General features: G+C 45.9%; 1 protein-coding gene across 9 annotated transcripts in view; it reads right to left on the bottom strand.

Annotated features, from left to right (window-relative positions):
• cadpsa (Ca2+-dependent activator protein for secretion a) overlaps window positions 1-20432 on the bottom strand; it is a 316059-nt gene that overhangs the window by 266472 nt on the left and 29155 nt on the right. For all 9 annotated transcript variants that reach the window (XM_078414567.1, XM_078414568.1, XM_078414562.1 and 6 more), the window contains exons 3-4: window positions 13224-13337; window positions 4007-4339 (exon numbers count right to left, since the gene is read on the bottom strand). In XM_078414567.1, coding sequence (XP_078270693.1) covers window positions 4007-4339; window positions 13224-13337 — 447 coding nt within the window. The remainder of the gene's footprint in view (window positions 1-4006; window positions 4340-13223; window positions 13338-20432) is intronic.

Below are 20432 nucleotides of genomic sequence, written 5' to 3'. Positions count from 1 at the left end.
GCAGTCACCTAGGGCCCTGGTGAGACCACATCTGGAGTACTGTGTGTTTTGTCCTTGCTATTGAGGCAGTGCAGCGTAGGTTCACGAGGTTAATCCCCGGGATGGTGGGACGGTCATGTGAGGAAAGATTGGAAAGACTGGGCTTATATTATTCACTGGAGTTTAGAAGGATGAGAGGTGATCTTATAGAGACGTATAAAATTATGAAAGGACTGGACAAGTTAGATGCAGGAAAAATGTTCCCAGTGTTGGGGGAGTCCAGAACCAGGGGCCACAGTTTAAGAAGAACGGGGAAGTCATTTAAAACTGAGGTGAGAAAAAACATTTTCACCCAGAGAGTTGTGAATTTGTGGAATTCTCTGCCACAAAAGGAAATGGAGGCCAATTCACAGGATGAATTTAAAAGAGAGTTAGATAGAGCTCTGGGGGCTAGTGGGATCAAGGGATATAGGGAGAAGGCAGGCACGGGTTACTGATTGTAGATGATCAGCCATGATCACAATGAATGGCGGTGCTGGCTCGAAAGGCCAAATGGCCTCCTCCTGCACCCATTTTCTGTTTCCATGATAATCGCCGAAGCCGACTCATCAGTGCCAGAGATAGACACAAAAAGCCGGAGTAACTCAGCGGGACGGGCAGCATCTCTGGAGAGAAGGAACGGGTGACGTTTCTGGTTGAGACCCTTCTTCAGACTGGTTAGGGATAAGGGCAATGAGAGATGCAGACAGTGATGTGGAGAGATAAAGAACAATGAATAAAAGATATGCAAAGAAAGTAAGGATGATAAAGGAAACGTAGCAGTTTGTCGGGTGAAAACGAGAAGTAGCGCCGGAGACTCAGGTTCGATCCTGACTACGGGTGCTGCACTGTAAGGAGTTTGTGCGTTCTCCCCGTGACCTGCGTGGATTTTCTCCGAGATCTTCGGTTTCCTCCCACACTCCAAAGACGTACAGGTTTGTAGGTTAATTGGCTGGGTAAATGTAAAAATTGTCCCTAGTGGGTGTAGGATAGTGTTAATGTACGGGGATCGCTGGGCGGCACGGACTTGGAGGGCCGAAAAGGCCTGTTTCCGGCTGTATATATATGATATGATAAGACTGCAGCCATAAATCCTCCCACTGCGGCCTTCATGCGCCCCCACTGCTCCCGTGTGCGTGGCTCGCATAGCGGCCTCGAGCGCAACACTAGATCCCACAAGATGGCCGCCACCAACTCACGAATTAAAGGCGCAAGATAACAGAGCAGAATTTCACACATCAATGAGCCCATGTACTCCACAGTACCAGGCACATACCAGACCACAAAGCCTATGCAATGTGTTCTAACACACGGTTTTAATTTTCATCGCCTTCCCATTTGGTTGTTTTCTACTTGTTTGGGGGAAACCAAACTATTACTGCCTGCAATCAGTTTATTTGAAAACCATCTGGTTGAAGTATCGGAAGCTTCACTGAAAGGTAATTATTTCGATAGACACAAAAAGCTGGAGTAACTCAGCGGATCAGGCAGCATCTTTGGAGAAAAGGAATAGGTGGCGTTTCGGGTCGAGACCCTTCTTCAAACTGAGTCAAGGGGGAGAGAAATTAGAGGTACGAAAAGGTTCAGAACAAATCAGAGCCAGCACGATGACCAAGGAAAGGTGGAGCGCACAATGGTCCATTGTTGGCTGTGGAAGAGGTGGGGGGCAGAGAGAGAGGGAATGCAGGTGTCAGTTGAAACTAGAGTTGAGATTTAGTTGAAATCATACTGCTGGGTTGTAAGGTAGACACAAAATGGTGGAGTAACTCAGCAGGTCAGGCAGCATCTCTGGAGGGAAGGAATGGGTGACGGTTCGGGTCTCTGAAGACTGAAGAAGGGTCTCGACCCGAAACGTCACCCATTCCTCCTATCCCGAGATGCTGCCTGTCCCGCTGTGTTACTCCAGCATTTTGCGTCCATCTTCAGTGTAAACCAGCATCTGCAGTTCTTTCCTACACGTGTCCTCCTTTAGACAAGTACAGGTTCTCACCTTTGCCGTGATCACTACCATTCACAAAAATACCACAGCTATGTGAAAGATAGACAATAGACAATAGGTGCAGGAGGAGGCCATTCGGCCCTTCGAGCCAGCACCGCCATTCAATGTGATCATGGCTGATCATTCTCAATCAGTACCCCGTTCCTGCCTTCTCCCCATACCCCCTGACTCCGCTATCCTTCAGAGCTCTATCTAGCTCTCTCTTGAATGCATTCAGAGAATTGGCCTCCAATGCCTTCTGAGGCAGAGAATTCCACAGATTCACAACTCTCTGACTGAAAAAGTTTTTCCTCATCTCAGTTCTAAATGGCCTACCCCTTATTCTTAAACTGTGGCCCCTTGTTCTGGACTTCCCCCAACATTGGGAACATGTTTCCTGCCTCTAACGTGTCCAACCCCTTAATAATCTTATACGTTTCGATAAGATCTCCTCTCATCCGTCTAAATTCAAGTGTATACAAGCCTAGTCGATCCAGTCTTTCAACATATCATAGTCCCGCCATTCCGGGAATTAACCTATTCTTTATCATCGAGATCTTCATTCAGACTGATACAAATCTATAGCTCTGCCTTGCTTAAAAAGCCTTGCATTGACAATGCAAATCTCTCTTCGCCAGCAAAAGTATTTCTTTCCATAAACTAGGGAAATGTGTGGCTCAATAATATTTAGTCACTTTACTGACATGGCAGACTGTGAAAGCTGGCAATCTTTAACAATAGCATGGTCTGGAACATTCTTGTGATATCATTATTAATAGCATCCAGCTGCCGATGCCTCTCCGAATGAGACGTTTTCTACTTATCTCTAATTGTAGTTAATCCCAGCCTTTACCCAGCCTCTCCACCTGCTGCTTTGAGCTGGTTTACAAATCGAAATCCAAAAACAAAATTTTTAAAAAAGACCCCAAAAAAAGAAGACAGAGTACTGGAGTAACTCAACGGGTCAGGCAGCACCTCTGGAGAACATGGAGAGGTGACGTTTCAGATTGGGGCCCTTCTTCAGGCCGACGCCTTTACCAGAATGAAACCTGGATTAAGGGGCATTAGCTACAGGGAGAGGTTGGACAGACATGGACTGTTTTCTCACAGGGAGGACGTACAAACTCCATGCAGACAGCACCCATGGTCAGGATCGAACCAGCTCCTCTGGGGCTGTGAGGCAGCAACTCGACTGTTGCGCCACCGTGTCGCCCTGAAACCCTTGTTCTTCTGGATGATGGCTTTACCATAATGATGCCTGGATTGGGGGGAGAGGCTGGGCAGACTTGGATTGTTTTCTCTGGAATGCCTGAGGTTGCAGGGAGACCTGATAGAAGTATATAATGTTTTCAAAAGTTTCGTTAACTGAGTAACTAGCTATAGACAATAGGTGCAGGAGGAGGCCATTCGGCCCTTCGAGCCAGCACTGCCATTCAATGTGATCATGGCTGATCATTCTCAATCAGCACCCCGTTCCTGCCTTCTCCCCATACCCCCTGACTCCGCTATCCTTAAGAGCTCTATCCAGCTCTCTCTTGAATGCATTCAGAGAATTGGCCTCCACTGCCTTCTGAGGCAGAGAATTCCACAGATTTACAACTCTGACTGAAAAAGTTTTTCCTCATCTCAGTTCTAAATGGCCTACCCCTTATTCTTAAACTGTGGCCCCTTGTTCTGGACTCCCCCAACACTGGGAACATGTTTCCTGCCTCTAACGTGTCCAACCCCTTTATAATCTTATACGTTTCGATAAGATCTCCTCTCATCCTTCTAAATTCCAGTGTATACAAGCCTAGTCGATCCAGTCTTTCAACATAAATTTCAAGCTAAATTTTACTAACTCAGTAACTGAGGTACTCCAGCACTTTGTGTCTTTTTAAAAATATAAGCCAGCATCTGCAGTTCCTTGCTTCTAAAGAAGACCCCAGTAGTGACACCAGTCTGCCTTGCCCCCATTGTTCCCAATCAACAGTCACAGCCACAACAGCGAGCAAGAGGAAATGTGTTCACCTGACATGCATTGTACAGGAGTTGATGCTCAAATTTCTTGATGCCCAGGATTTGTTGAAACATCTCGTAGAGCTGCTCCTTACTGAGGATCAGCTCGGAGGCTGCGCTCGCTGTCATCCGGGCCTGCTGCTTGCGTGGGTCCTCCTCGCCGCGGTATATCGCGTCGAATTTAGCCATCCAGGAGCTCAGCACCGTCTCCTTGCTCAGCCCGTCGATCTCCGGCAGGCTTCGAACCCGCTTTTCAATGTGTTTCTTGAACACCTCCCGGGAATCATTGGCGGAGCAGCCTCCACTCTGAACCATCCTGGACACACGGTCACTTTTCAGGAACACCTGCAACGAGACGCCATGCAAATAACGGTCAATGCCCGCGAATTAGCTTAGATGTTACTGCATAAAATATCTGAACCCAGGTTTTCTTGATATACAGATTAAATACATGTTAAATTTCAGTTTAGTTCAGTTCAACTTATTGTCACGTGTACCGAGGTACAGTGAAAAGCTTATGTTGCATGCTAACCAGTCAGCGGAAAGACAATTTTTAGGCTACAGTTCTTGCCCTCCAACGTTTTGTCCTTCCTCCCCAAGAATTACAGAAGCAAAATAATGTAGATGCTGGAACTCTTGAAAAAAACACAGAAAATGATGGAAAAAAACTCAGCTGGTCAGGCAGCATCTGAGGCGAGAAACATCGCCATTTCTAATCTGACATCAACCCAAAAAACGTGCAGGAAAATAACTGCAGATGCTGGTACAAATCGAAGGTATCACAAAATGCTGGAGTAACTCAGCAGGTCAGGCAGGATCTAGGAGAGAGGGAATGGGTGACGTTTCGGGTCAAGACCCAAAAACCAGAAGAAAGGTCTCGACCCGAAACGTCACCCATGCCCTCTCTCCCAGGTGCTGCCTGACCTGCTGAGTTACTCCAGCATTTTGTGATGCCTTCAACCCAAAAACAATGAACTGTGTTTCCTATCCACCGATCCTATCCATCCAAACGACTGAATACTGAAAGCACGTTCTATTTATATTCAAGAAATTGGTACAAATTTTATTCGACATATAAAAACCAGGGACACCACACAAATGCACAGTCCACACAGAGGGAGTGGGAGGTGGTTACATCAGTCACACATTCCCGCAGGTTACCATTAATCGTATGCTCGTGAAGATGACCCCAGAGCCCGCTGTTGAAATTGTTCCCTGTGGAATTCCTAATCACTTCTGAACAATACAACTGTTGTTCCAGTTGTCATAGTTGGTATAATTCACTCTATATTCTAACCATTTACCTCAATCTGACAGACAAAGGGCACATTACTGCTCATATATTTAGTTTGATTTCTAAATTACTATTATCAATAAACAGAAAAAGCACAGCCATTAAGCACCAGCTGTTGCAATTACTGGCTTTCAGCTAAACTCACATGCAAACGCAATGGTAGCTTTTAGCTCAGATGTTTGACATCCGAGGTGTACGAAGGTTGGAAGTTCAGCTTCAGACCACCATGGATCAAGTGTCAAGGGGGTCTTTACTTCAGAGATACAGCCTGGAAACAGGCCCTTCGGCCCACCGAATCCACACTGACCAACAATCAACCAGTACACTTGCGATTGCTGTGTGTATCTGATTGACTGAGAGATAAAGCATGGAAACTGGTCCTTCGGCCCACTAAGTCCACGTGCTATCCCACTTTCTCAACCACACCCTACACACCAGGGGGGCAATTTACTAAGGTCTGTTAACCTTCAAACCTGCACGTCTTCGGGACGTGGGAGATAAGCGGAGCTCCTGCAGAAAACCAACGCAGTCAAAAAGTGCAGACGCCAAACAGACAGCACTTGTCTCTACACACGAGGGACAACTTAGAATTTACAGGAGACAATTAACCTGCAAAGCTGCACGTCTTTGGAGTGTGAGATGAAACCGGAGCACCCGGGGAAAACCCATGTGGTCACAGGGAGAAGGTACAAACTCCATACAGACAGCACCTGTAGTCAGGACCGAACCTAGGTTTCGAACTCGGCACTGTAAGGCAGCAACTCTACCCCTGCCCCCACTGTGTCTCCCTAGGTCAAGAGTGTTTTATTTTCTTGAATGTTTCAACAATGAAATTCTTACTTCCCGCAGCACAGCAGATATGTAGATGCAGTACTTAGTAGAGTAAGAAAATAACTGCAGATGCTGGTACAAATCGATGGTGTTTATTTCACAAAATGCTGGAGTAACTCAGCGGGTCAGGCAGCATCTCAGGAGAGAAGGAATGGGTGACGTTTCGGGTCGAGACCCTTCTTCAGACTGATGTCAGGTGGGCGGGACAAAGGAAGGATATAGGTGGAGACAGGAAGATAGAGGGAGAACTGGGAAGGGGGAGGGGAAGAGAGGGACAGAGGAACTATCTAAAGTTGGAGAAGTCAACCGCTGGGCTGCAAGCTGCCCAAGCGAAATATGAGGTGCTGTTACTCCAATTTCCGGTGGGCCTCACTATGGCACTGGAGGAGGCCCATGACAGAAAGGTCAGACTGGGAGTGGGAGGGGGAGTTGAAGTGCTCAGTAATCGTCTCAGTAAACATATTACTCAGGAACAGTTATTAATCAGCATCGTCTCAGTAAACATATTACTCAAGAACAGTTTCTTCACAGCTGTTATCAGGCAACTGAATGGTCCTCTCATCAGCCTGAGTTTGGTCCTGACCTCCCATCTACCTCATTGGAAACCTTTGAACTATTTTTAATTGGACTTTAATGTTATATCTTTGCACTAAATGCTGTATCCTTTATCTGTGAACTGTGGACAGCTTGATAGCATTCATACATAGTCTTTCCGCTGACTGGATAGCAAGCAAATAAAAGCTGTTCACTGTACCTCGGTACACAAGATAATACTAGCAAACTAAACTATACTAAACATTAAAAAGAAGTTCAATATATAGAAACAAACATACAATATATTGTTTTTGGAAGGAACTGCAGATGCTGGTTTACACTGAAGATAGACACAAAATGCTGGGGTAACTCAGCGGGTCAGGCAGCATCTCTGGAGAGAAGGAATAGGTGACGTTTCGGGTCGAGACCCATGCTTCAGACTGAAAGTCAGGGGAGTTGGAGAATGGAGATATGCAAGGGTGAGGTGTGAAAATGACAGATCAAAGCAGACGATGTTCAAGGAGTTATGGAAAGGTTCATTGTTAGTCAATCTTGACTATGGGTGCTGTCTGTATGGAGTTTGCACGTTCTCCCTGTTACTGCGTGGGTTTTCCCCGGGTGCTCCGGTTTCCTCCCACACTCCAAAGATGTGCAGGTTTGTAGGTTAATTGGCTTGGTGTAATTGGAAATTGTCCCTAGTGCGTGTTGGATAGTGTTAGTGAACCGGGGGAGGGGGGAAATCGCTGGTCAGTGTGGACTCGGTGGGCCGAAGGGCCTGTTTCTGCGCTGCAACTCTAAACTAAACTAAACCAAAACCCGAGTGCAATCACGGCAGTTTGTAGTTTGTAGTTTTTTGGGAGTTTGTAGTCTTCAATAGACTGATGGTTTGGTTTGTTAATTCAAAGGCCTTGAATCATAGCTGGGGTTCTCCGTATAGCAAAGAAATCAATTAGCACCATTACTCAGGGCAGGGAGCTGACACTGGCAATGAGCGACCCACCATAGGAGCGGATGTCAGTGTGAGGGGGAAAGGTTTGAGAGCCCGAGGGCCTGTCACCAAACGTCTGAATGGAGAGGAGGTTTACAAGAACGATCCCAGGAATGAGTAGGATAACCTATATTGAGGGTTTGTCAGCACTGGGCCTGTACTCGCTGGAGTTTAAAAGAATGAGGGGGGGGGGGGGGGGGTGGGACCTCATTGAAACATACAGAATAGTGAAAGGCTTGGATAGAGTGGATGTGGAGGCGATGTTTCCACTAGTGGGAGAGTCTAGGACCAGAGATCATCACAGGAATTTCTTTAGGCAGAGGGCGGCGAATCGGTGGAATTCTTTGCCATAGAAGGCTGTGGAGGCCACGTTAGTGGATATTTTTAAGGCAGAGATAGATAGATTCTTGACTATTACGGGTGTCAGAGGTTATAGACAATAGACAATAGGTGCAGGAGTAGGCCATTCGGCCCTTCGAGCCAGCACCGCCATTCAATGTGATCATGGCTGATTATTCTTGATCAGTACCCCGTTCCTGCCTTCTCCCCATACCCCCTGACTCCGCTATCCTTAAGAGCTCTATCTAGCTCTCTCTTGAATGCATTCAGAGAATTGGCCTCCACAGCCTTCTGAGGCAGAGAATTCCACAGATTCACAACTCTCTGAGTGAAAAAGTTTTTCCTCATCTCCGTTCTAAATGGCCTACCCCTTATTCTTAAACTGTGGCCCCTTGTTCTGGACTCCCCCAACATTTGGGAACATGTTTCCTGCCTCTAACGTGTCCAACCCCTTAATAATCTTCTACGTTTCGATAAGATCCCCTCTCATCCTTCTAAAATCCAATTATGGTGAGAAGGCAGGAGAATATCGTTAGGAGGGAGAGATAGATCAGCCATGATTAAATGGCAGAGTAGACTTGATGGTCCAAATGGCCTAATTCTACATCTGTCACTTATGACCTTATGAGAGGGGAAGCTTTTGTTTGGTGTTAGTTTATGATTGTATGTGTTATTGCATTTTTATTGATTATTCTTATTGGTCTTATTGTTGAACTGCGGGTAATTTTTCATTTCACTACACATTTATGTGTATGTGACAAAATGACTATTGATTGAATAAACGACTATTGATGAGGACAGGATTTGGATAATAGAACATGGAACTGGGACAGGCTCTTCAATGCACAGGCTCAGAGCAATGAAGAATTGGGTGGCCTGTTTCAGTTGAAGTGGCTCTCATGTTCTCTCTATGCTCTATAACTAACTTTGACTTGACTGCTTGTCATGGTGCCCCAGAAGAGTTCCAAAAATAGGAATCTGATGATACATATAGAACATGAGCTGCAGATGGACACCTGAACATCAGTGATTCTTTTACCTCTTCTCCCCTCTCCCATCAGGCAGAAGGTATAGAAGTGTGAAAACGCACACCTCCAGATTCAGGGACAGTTTCTTCCCAGCTGTTATCAGGCGACTGAACCATCCTACCACAACCAGAGAGCAGTCCTGAACTAGGTTAATTCTCGGAATGGCGGGACTGTCATATGTTGAAAGACTGGAGCGACTAGGCTTGTATACACTGGAATTTAGAAGGATGAGAGGAGATCTTAGACAATAGACAATAGACAATAGGTGCAGGAGGAGGCCATTCAGCCCTTCGAGCCAGCACCGCCATTCAATGCGATCATGGCTGATCACTCTCAATCAGTACCCCGTTCCTGCCTTCTCCCCATAACCCCTCACTCCGCTATCCTTAAGAGCTCTATCCAGCTCTCTCTTGAAAGCATCCAACGAACTGGCCTCCACTGCCTTCTGAGGCAGAGAATTCCACACCTTCACCACTCTCTGACTGAAAAAGTTCTTCCTCATCTCCGTTCTAAATGGCCTACCCCTTATTCTTAAACTGTGGCCCCTTGTTCTGGACTCCCCCAACATTGGGAACATGTTTCCTGCCTCTAATGTGTCCAATCCCCTAATTATCTTATATGTTTCAATAAGATCCCCCCTCATCCTTCTAAATTCCAGTGTATACAAGCCTAATTGCTCCAGCCTTTCAACATACGACAGTCCCGCCATTCCGGGAATCAACCTAGTGAACCTATGCTGCACGCCCTCAATAGCAAGAATATCCTTCCTCAAATTTGGAGACCAAAACTGCACACAGTACTCCAGGTGCGGTCTCACCAGGGCCCGGTACAACTGTAGAAGGACCTCTTTGCTCCTATACTCAACTCCTCTTGTTATGAAGGCCAACATTCCATTGGCTTTCTTCACTGCCTGCTGTACCTGCATGCTTCCTTTCAGTGACTGATGCACTAGGACACCCAGATCTCGTTGAACATCCCCTCCTCCTAACTTGACACCATTCAGATAATAATCTGCCTTTCTATTCTTACTTCCAAAGTGAATAACCTCACACTTATCTACATTAAACTGCATCTGCCATGTATCCGCCCACTCACACAACCTGTCCAAGTCACCCTGCAGCCTTATTGCATCTTCCTCACAATTCACACTACCCCCCAACTTAGTATCATCTGCAAATTTGCTAATGGTACTTTTAATCCCTTCATCTAAGTCATTAATGTATATCGTAAATAGCTGGGGTCCCAGCACTGAACCTTGCGGTACCCCACTGGTCACTGCCTGCCATTCCGAAAGGGACCCATTTATCCCCACTCTTTGCTTTCTGTCAGTCAACCAATTTTCTATCCATGTCAGTACCCTACCCCCAATACCATGTGCTCTAATTTTGCCCACTAATCTCCTATGTGGGACCTTGTCGAAGGCTTTCTGAAAGTCGAGGTACACCACATCCACCGACTCTCCCGTCAATTTTCCTAGTTACATCCTCAAAAAATTCCAGTAGATTTGTCAAGCATGATTTCCCCTTCGTAAATCCATGCTGACTCGGAATGATCCTGTTACTGCTATCCAAATGCTCAGCAATTTCGTCTTTTATAATTGACTCCAGCATCTTCCCCACCACTGATGTCAGACTAACTGGTCTATAATTACCCGTTTTCTCTCTCCCTCCTTTCTTAAAAAGTGGGATAACATTTGCTATCCTCCAATCCACAGGAACTGATCCTGAATCTATAGAACATTGAAAAATGATCTCCAATGCCTCCACTATTACTAGAGCCACCTCCTTAAGTACCCTGGGATGCAGACCATCAGGCCCTGGGGATTTATCAGCCTTCAGTCCCATCAGTCTACCCAAAACCATTTCCTGCCTAATGTGGATTTCCTTCAGTTCCTCCATCACCCTAGGTTCTCCGGCCCCTAGAACATTTGGGAGATTGTGTGTATCTTCCTCAGTGAAGACAGATCCAAAGTAACGGTTTAACTCGTCTGCCATTTCTTTGTTCCCCATAATAAATTCCCCTGCTTCTGTCTTCAAGGGACCCACATTTGCCTTGACTATTTTTTTCCTCTTCACGTACCTAAAAAAACTTTTGCTATCCTCCTTTATATTATTGGCTAGTTTACCCTCGTACCTCATCTTTTCTCCCCGTATTGCCTTTTTAGTTAACTTTTGTTGCTCTTTAAAAGAGTCCCAATCCTCTGTCTTCCCACTCTTCTTTGCTATGTTATACTTCCTCTCCTTAATTTTTATGCTGTCCCTGACTTCCCTCGTCAGCCACAGGTGTCTCTTACTCCCCTTAGAGTCTTTCCGCCTCTTTGGGATAAATTGATCCTGCAACCTCTGCATTATTCCCAGGAATACCTGCCATTGCTGTTCTACCGTCCTTCCTGCTAGGGCCTCCTTCCAGTCAATTTTGGCCAACTCCCGCCTCATGCCTCTGTAATCCCCTTTGCTATACTGTAATACTGACACTTCCGATTTTCCCTTTTGCCTTTCCATTTGCAGAGTAAATCTTATGATGTTGTGATCACTGCCTCCTAATGGCTCTTTTACCTCTAGTCCCCTTATCAGATCAGGATCATTACACAACACTAAATCCAGAATTGCCTTCTCCCTGGTAGGCTCCAGTACAAGCTGTTCTAAGAATCCATCTCGAAGGCACTCTACAAACTCTCTTTCCTGGGGTCCATTTCCAACCTGATTTTCCCAGTCTACCTGCATGTTGAAATCTCCCATAACCACCGTAGCATTACATTTGTGACACGCCAATTTTATCTCCTGATTCAACTTGCACCCTATGTCGAGGCTACTGTTTGGGGGCCTATAGATAACTCCCATTAGGGTCTTTTTACCCTTACAATTCCTCATTTCTATCCATACTGATTCAACATCTCCTGATTCTATGTCACCCCTTGCAAGGGAATGAATATCATTCCTTACCAGCAGAGCAACACCACCCCCTCTGCCCACCTGTCTGTCTTTTCTATACGTTGTGTACCCCTGAATATTCAGTTCCCAGCCCTGGTCTTCTTGTAGCCATGTCTCAGTGATCCCTACAACATCATACTTGCCCATGACTAACTGAGCCTCAAGCTCATCCACTTTATTTTTTATACTACGCGCATTTAAGTACAACACTTTAACTTCTGTATTTACCTCCCCTCTCACATCGGTCACAAATGGCCCTGCCCTTAATCTCTTTTCCCCTCTAGAACTTCTGTTCCCATTCTTCCGAGAGTCTTCTGCAATATCTCCTGTATTCCCTTTAACCTCATCTTCACAATTTGTTAACCCCTCCCCCCCACTACTTAGTTTAAAGCCACAGGTGTCGCACTAGCAAACCTGCCTGCCAGAATGTTTGTCCCCCTGCTGTTAAGATGTAACCCGTCCCTTTTGTACAAGTCACCCCTAGCCCAGAAGAGATCCCAGTGGTCCAGAAATCTAAATCCCTGCTCTCTGCACCAGCCCCTCAGCCATAAATTCATACCCTCTATCTCTCTGTTCCTGGCCTCACCAGCACGTACAAGATTATTAAGGGGTTGGACACGTTAGAGGCAGGAAACATGTTCCCAATGTTAGGGGAGTCCAGAACAAGGGGCCACAGTTTAAGAATAAGGGGTAGGCCATTTAGAACTGAGATGAGGAAAAACTTTTTCAGTCAGAGAGTTGTGAATCTGTGGAATTCTCTGCCTCAGAAGGCAGTGGAGGCCAATTCTCTGAATGCATTCAAGAGAGAGCTGGATAGAGCTCTTAAGGATAGCGGAGTCAGGGGTATGGGGAGAAGGCAGGAACGGGGTACTGATTGAGAATAATCAGCCATGATCACATTGAATGGCGGTGCTGGCTCGAAGGGCCGAATGGCCTCCTCCTGCACCTGTTGTCTATTGTCTACTATCTACTTCGAATTATTCTTGATTGGACGTTGCTGGCTTTATCTTGCACTAAACGTTATTCCCTTATCATGTACCTGTACACTGTAATTGGCTCGATTGTAATCATGTATTGTCTTTCCGCTGACTGGATAGCACGCAACAAAAGCTTTTCACTGTACTTCAGTACACGTGACAATAAACTAAACTGTGATTCTTTATAATAGAATAGAAACAACATCTTACTGACTCAAGTGAAGGTAGTTATATTTTCAGAAAAACTCAGAACATTCAGCAAAACCAATGTTCTCACGCTGTCAACCCCATAGGAAAACATCCGTTACCTCAAAATAACTTTGTACAGCATTGATGAAAGCTTCGTCTGCCACGATCTGTGTCTCTCCATTCAAGAAAGCCTGGAATCGATCCTTGACTGTTTGGAGCTGTTGCTTGTTTATCTAAGAAAAGAAAGAAAGAAGAATAAATGACTATATAATGAGTGAAATATTCATAAGCCAGTCAGGCGTTTCCTTCCACTCACTCAGAATGGAACGATGTTTTCACTTTATAGACCCTCAGGTAAAGGTCCGGAATTGAGAGCTTTGTAAAATTAAGACCAATATTGCAGCAATTTCTCCCCTTATTCCTCTACTTAACCAGTAGGGGCACATCAGTCCTGGGTACAGATCTATTTTAAGTTCCAGCAGGGTGTCACAAGAGTTGCTGCCTCACAGCACAAGAGACCCGGGTTCAATCCTGACCACGGGTGCTGTCTGTACGGAGTTTGCATGTTCTCCCAGTGACCACGTGGGCTTTCTCCGGGTGCTCTGATTTCCTCCCACACTCCAGAGGTTTGTAGGTTAATTGGCTGGGGTAAAAATGGTACAATTGACCCTAGTGTGTAAAATTGTGCTAGTGTACAGGGTGATCGCTGGTCGGCGTGGATTTGTTTCTACACTGTGTCTCTAAAGTAAAGTCAAAAGTCCATAGTGTCCTTTAGTCACTTCATTCCCATTGTATTCGGGTATGAGGGGAATTGATAGGGTTAACACCACAGAGTCTTTTAACCAGGATAAGCAATTCAAGAACCAGAAGACATAGTTAAGATCAGACAACTTTTTCCAATCAGAGGATGGTGGGTGTATGCAACGAACTGCCAGAGAAGGGAGGAAAGAAAACTGCAGATGCTGGTTTAAATAGAAGGTCGACACAAAATGCTGGAGTAACTCAGCAGGTCAGGCAGCATCTCTGGAGAGACGGAATGGGTGACGTTTCGGGTCGAGACCCTTCTTCAGACTGTGTCTGTCAGAGGAGGTAGTTGAGGCAGGTACAATAACAACATTTTTGAAAAGCACCCGGAGAGATACATGGATGGGAAAGGTTTCGAGTAACATGGACCAAATGCGGGCAAATATGACTAACGTAGATGGAGCATGGTGCACGGTTAGGGTGGTCACGGTGGCGCAGCGGTAGAGTTGCTGCCTCACAGCGCTTTCAGCGCCCGAGACCCAGGTTCGATCGCAACTACGGGTGCCGTCCGTACGGAGTTTGTCCTTTTCCCCGTGACCGCGTGGGTTTTTATCTGAGATCTTCGGTTTCCTCCCACACGTACAGGTTTATATTGTTAATTGTCTTAGGTTTGTGGACTCGACGGAAGTGTAAATTGCCCCTTGCGTGTGTAGGTTTGTGTTAATGAGCGGGGATCGCTGGTTGATGCGGACTCGGTAGGCCGGAGGGCCTGTTTCCGCACTGTATCTCTAAACTAAACTAAAAACCTCTTTGTCAGCACGGACTGGCTCGGCCAAAGGGCCCGTTTCCGTGCTGTGTGACTCGACAACTCTCTATTGATGCATTCCCAGGTCTCTTGGTACCTTGAGTATTTCACCTGGGGAACTCCACATGTTGGTTGTGTGAACAGAGATCAGAAACCCCCAAAACAGTGCCTGTTTTTAGTTGATAGCAGTCTCGCTGGGGCTATTTGATGGTGTTACAGAGCACTTAATGGAGCCAGTTACTGCAATATTACACAGTGTACAGTCAACAAAGTTCACCTCCTGTTGCAGCTGGTGAGAATCAGACTTATCAAGTGTCAAATGTTGCAGAGAAAAAATACAATAATGCTGTGCAAACAACATTTATCCTTCACTGCCTCACAGAGTTGAGCGCAGTGAAATCTGACAATAAGCCCAAGCAGAAAGACAAGCTGCTGCTTAATTTTAGAACATTTCAGTACCTGCTAATCATTACATATTTTAGAATTTAGACGAATCCTGGTTTATTTTGGGATTGCTTTTTACTGTATGGTAAAACTATTTTACAACTGTCTAAACCCATTTGCCCACATATTTTCCAAATATATTGTTATCAATAATTATCATCATACAAGGGTATAAAAAGGGCGGCACGGTGGCGCAGCAGTAGAGCTGCTGCCTTACGGCGCCAGAGACCCGGGTTCGATTCTGACCACGGGTGCTGTCTGTAAGGAGTTTGTATGTTCTCCCTGTGACCGCGTGGGTTTTCTCCGGGTGCTCCGGTTTCCCCCCACTCTCCAATGACTTACAGGTTTGTAGGTTAATTGGCTCTTCGGTAAAATTGTAAATTGTCCCTAGTGTGTGTAGGATAGAACTGGTTATAGAAGGATCATTGTTCGGAGCGGACTCGGTGTGCCGAAGGGATAGTTTCCGCGCTGTATCTCTAAACTAATCTAAGCGCATTATGTGTAGGAAGGAACTACAGTTGCTGGTTTACACCTGAAGATAGACACAAAATGCTGGAGTAACTCAGCGGGGGCAGGCAGCATCCCTGAATAGAAGGAATGGGTGACGTTTCGGGACACCCTAACACAGACTAAAACTAAAATTAAAAGCAGTCAAGGCCAAGAGCACTCTCAGAAAGCAAACTCAATGTTAGCATTTATTTCAAGGAGGTTTGTATACGAGCACAGGGATGTGATGCTGAGGCTCTACAAGGCACTGGTAAGGCCGCATTTGGAATATTGTGAGAAATCTTGGGCACCATACCTGAGGAAGGATGTGTTGGCTCTGGAGAGGGTCCAGAGGAGGTTTACAAGAATGATCCCAAGAATGAGTGGGTTAACCCATGATGAGCGTTTGTCGGCACTGGGCCTGTGCTCGCTGGAATTTAGAATAATGAAGGAGGGACCTCATTGAAACGTACAGAATAGTGAAAGGCTTGGATAGAGTGGATGTGGAGAGGATGTTTCCACTAGTGGGAGAGTCGAGGACTAGAGGTCATAGCCTCAGAATTAAAGGACGATCTTTTAGGTAGGAGATGAGAAATTTCTTCACTCAGAATCTGTGGAATTCTTTGCCACAGAAGGCTGTGGGGGCCAAGTCAGTGGATATGTTTAAGGCAGAGATAGATAGATTCTTGATTAGTACGGATGTCAAGGATTATGGTGGGAAGGCAGGAGAATGGGGTTTGGAGGGAGAGAAAGATCAGCCATGACATAATGGCGGAGTAGACTTGATGGGCCGAATGGCCTAATTCTACTCCTATCCCTTACGACCTTATGATTCTCCAGATCAAGCTGGATGGGAAAAGAAAGAGGTTGCAGGACATGGACTTTGCGCGAGTGATGGGACCTTCAATCTGGTGTTCTCATTCAAAGGAGAGAGCATTTGTTGAAATGTATGTTTTCTCTGGCAGTTCATTTTTGAGATTAATCAGAGTTGAGGGCAACATCTTTTTACACACTGCAATCAGCCCCAATCAACGGCAAGTGCATTAAACGTTGGCCGTGCCAACATCACCCGCATCCCTTGAGAGGATTAAAGTCAAGCTTTCCAGCTAATTTTTAACTGGCATGTCTATTATTTTTCTGGCTAACTATCTTGCTGAACTTTTTGCTTTGCATTCATTTAAAAACATTAGGTTGCAGTTTGACACAATTCCAACATTGTGATGGCACATTGGCGCAGCTGGTCGAGCTGCTGCCTCACAGCATCAGGGACCCCCGTTCGATCCTGACCTCGGGTGCTGTCTGTGTGGGGTTTGCATGTTTTTCCTGGGTTTTCTCCGGTTTCCTCCCACATCCCAAAGACGTGCGGTTTTGTAGGTTAATTGGCTTCTGTAAATAACCCCTAGTGTATAGCAAGTAAAAGTGGGATAACATAGAACTAGCATGAATGGGTGATCGATTGTCGGCCTGGACTAGGTTGGATCGAAGAGCCTGCTTTCACGCTGCATCTCTAAAGTAAACTAAACATTGTGATCCCGAATCAAAATGTCCTCAGTCCGTTCCCTCTGAAGGTGCTGCCTACGGTTGCCAACTTCCTCACTCCCAAATACGGGACAAGGTGACGTTACCACCCCACGCCCCACGTGACCTCACCCAGCCAGCGGCCACACGCTCCCCACCAATGGCGGCCTCCCGGCCCGGGCGGTCGCCATTGGTGGAGCGGGAGCACATGGCCGCTGGCTGGGTGAGGTCATGTGGGGCGCGGGGCGGTGACGTCACCCTTTGTCCCTTATTTGGGAGTGTGGAAGTTGGCAACCCTACTAATATAGGACAAGGGCGGTCCCGTACGGGACAAACTAATTTAGCACAAAATACGGGATGTCCCGGCTAATACGGGACAGTTGGCAACCCTAGTGCTGCCTGACTGATTGAGTTCCTCCAGCACATTGTGTTTTGTTCAGGATTCCCACATCTGCAGTTCCTTGTCTCTCCCACATGAAGAAAAACGGTGTCCAAATAAAACTATTGCTGGACCACTAGGATGTTCAGACCACCCATTATCCTTAGCAGATTGATTGATTTATGCAGCACAGAAACAGACCCTTTGGCCCACCGAGACCACACCGAATATTGATCACCCCGTTTCACACTAGTTTGACGTTATCCCACTTTTGCATCCACCCTTCGCATGCCTAATGGCAATTTACAGACACCAATTAACCTCCAAACCTACATGTCCTTGGGAGCAGCCAGGTGAAACCCACCAAGTGACAGGGAGAACTTGCAAACTTCACACAGACAGCAGCCAAGGTCAGGATCAAACCTGCATCTTTGATGCTGTGAGGCAGCAGAACTACCAGCTGCCCCACTGGGCATGATTATTCTTCCTTTACATTTGCTATGACTTATCGGAGAAGAGATGAGGAGGAATTTCTTTAGTCAGAGGGCGGTGAATCTGTGGAATTCATTGCCACAGACGGCTATGGAGGCCAAGTCAATGGATATTTTTATGGCAGAGATTGATAGATTCTTGATTAGTACGGGTATAAGCGGTTATACGGAGAAGGCAGGACAATGGGGTTAAGAGGGAAAGATAGATCAACCATGATTGAATGGCGGAGTGGACTTGATGGGCTGAATGGCCCAATTCTGCCCCTATCACACAAAAGACAGCCCAGTGTCTGTGTTGTGCACTGCCTTGGTTTTGAGGATAGTTGCTATGTTTTAGTTTGTGCTGAACGGGAACAGATTTCAGCAAGAGGCAAATGTTGGGAGTCATATTCTCTTGGGCTTGTGTGACTCTAGGACTTGCTTTTCACTCTCTCCAGTTTAAGCATAGGAGAGGGTGAAAAGCAAGCACAAGGAAGAATAGAGGCAGAATGCAGAAACAAAGTACTCCAGATGCTGGTTTTTAACCACAGACAGACAAAAAGCGCTGGAGTAACTCAGGGGGTCAGGCAGCATCTCTGGAGAAAAAGGATGGCTCTTGTTACAGGTCAGAACCCTTCTTCATGAGAAGGGTCAGAAGAATGGTCCCAAACCTTCACATTGCCCATCCATTTTTCTCCAGAAATGCTGCCTGATCTGCTGAGTTCCTCCAGCACTTTGTTTCCATCTGCAAAATAGAGTCATATAGCATGGAAACAGGCCTTTCCTCTCACTATCACTCCCCTCCCCCCCCCCCCCCCACACCACCCACCACCCACCTCACCATTATGTGACAAGCTGCGGGTACATTACAAAAGTAATGGAAATATGGATATAAACTCAACGCTGTTATTTTGTTCTGTTCATTTATAACAGCATCCTCCACGTTCCTCCAAGGCACCGTTGGTTTGAAATCACTTCAGGCGATCCATTAATGATAGACATAAAATGCTGGAGTAACTCAGCGGGACAGGCAGCATCTCTGGATAGAAGGAACGGGTGGCGTTTCGGGTCGAGACCCTTCTTCAGGCTGAGAGTCGGGGTTGGGGGGGAAACGAGAGTTGTGGAAGGGTAAGGTGCGAAATTTAACAGGAACCCGAGGAGCGACTTTTTCCACACAGAGGGTGGTGGGTATATGAAACGAGCAGCCAGTGGAGAATATCCATTACTCCCCGGTTAAGATGCTTTTCACTGTTAAATACTTCACACAAGAACAAGCCACAGGTGCAAAGAATCACATTTAACTCCACCATGTGGGGGTATAAAAGAAAGCTGATAAATTCTGTTTTGATTGATGAGTGCAAGCGATAGATATTTTGATGCATAATGAATTCTGACAAATTGATTGTAATTTTTAAATGAGATTTGAAACAGAATTTGGCTCTGCTCACTCAGTCAATGCCAACTTTTTGTTTAAAAAAACAAACATTTTCACATGTATCACTTGCTTTTACTTGTCCTCTGCCATTAAGTAATGAAAGGGATTAAGTAATGAAAGTCGTAATGGTTAGAGAAATTTGGCAGATGAAAGCTGCCAGAACTCAAAGTCTTATCGAAACGTATAAGATTATTAAGGGGTTGGACACATTAGAGGCAGGAAACATGTTCCCAATGTTGGGGGAGTCCAGAACAAGGGGCCACAGTTTAAGAATAAGGGGTAGGCCATTTAGAACTGAGATGATGAAAAACTTTTTCAGTCAGAGAGTTGTGAATCTGTGGAATTCTCTGCCTCAGAAGGCAGTGGAGGCCAATTCTCTGAATGCATTCAAGAGAGAGCTAGATAGAGCTCTAAAGGATAGCGGAGTCAGGGGTTATGGGGAGAAGGCAGGAACGGGGTACTGATTGAGAACGATCAGCCATGATCACATTGAATGGCGGTGCTGGCTCGAAGGGCCGAATGGCCTCCTCCTGCACCTATTGTCTATTGAGCTACAGGGAGAGGTTGGGCAGGCGAGGACTTTATTCCTTGGAATGCAGGAGGATGCTCTTGTATAAAATCATAAGGCGAATATATAGGGCAAATGCACAGAGTCTGTTACTCAGAGTAGGGGAATAAAGAAACAGAGAACATAGGTTTAAGATGAGTGGGAAAAATTTAATAGGAGCCCGAGAAGCAATCCTTTCCACACAGATGGTGGTGGGTATGTGAAATAAGCAGCCAGAGGAGGTTGTTGAGGCATTTGAACAGGTAATATTTAGAGGGATATAGGCCAAACGGGGGCAGGTGGGACTGGTGTAGATGGGGCATCTTGGACAAGTAGGGCTGAAGGGCCTGTTTCCATGTTGACTCTATGATTTAGACAGAGGAATGGTGGGTAAGAGAGGGAATAATCTAGGAAGTCCCCAAAGCCACAAACTACGTCATATCTTTCGCTGCGTACTTTCATCCACAAGAATTTATTTCATACATTGAGACCTCTCACTA

The sequence above is a fragment of the Rhinoraja longicauda genome, chromosome 17 (assembly GCF_053455715.1).
Source record: "Rhinoraja longicauda isolate Sanriku21f chromosome 17, sRhiLon1.1, whole genome shotgun sequence".
Taxonomy (NCBI): Eukaryota; Metazoa; Chordata; class Chondrichthyes; order Rajiformes; family Arhynchobatidae; genus Rhinoraja; species Rhinoraja longicauda.
Note: the sequence above shows the minus strand (reverse complement) of the source record. Positions and strands in the feature narration are given on the sequence as shown.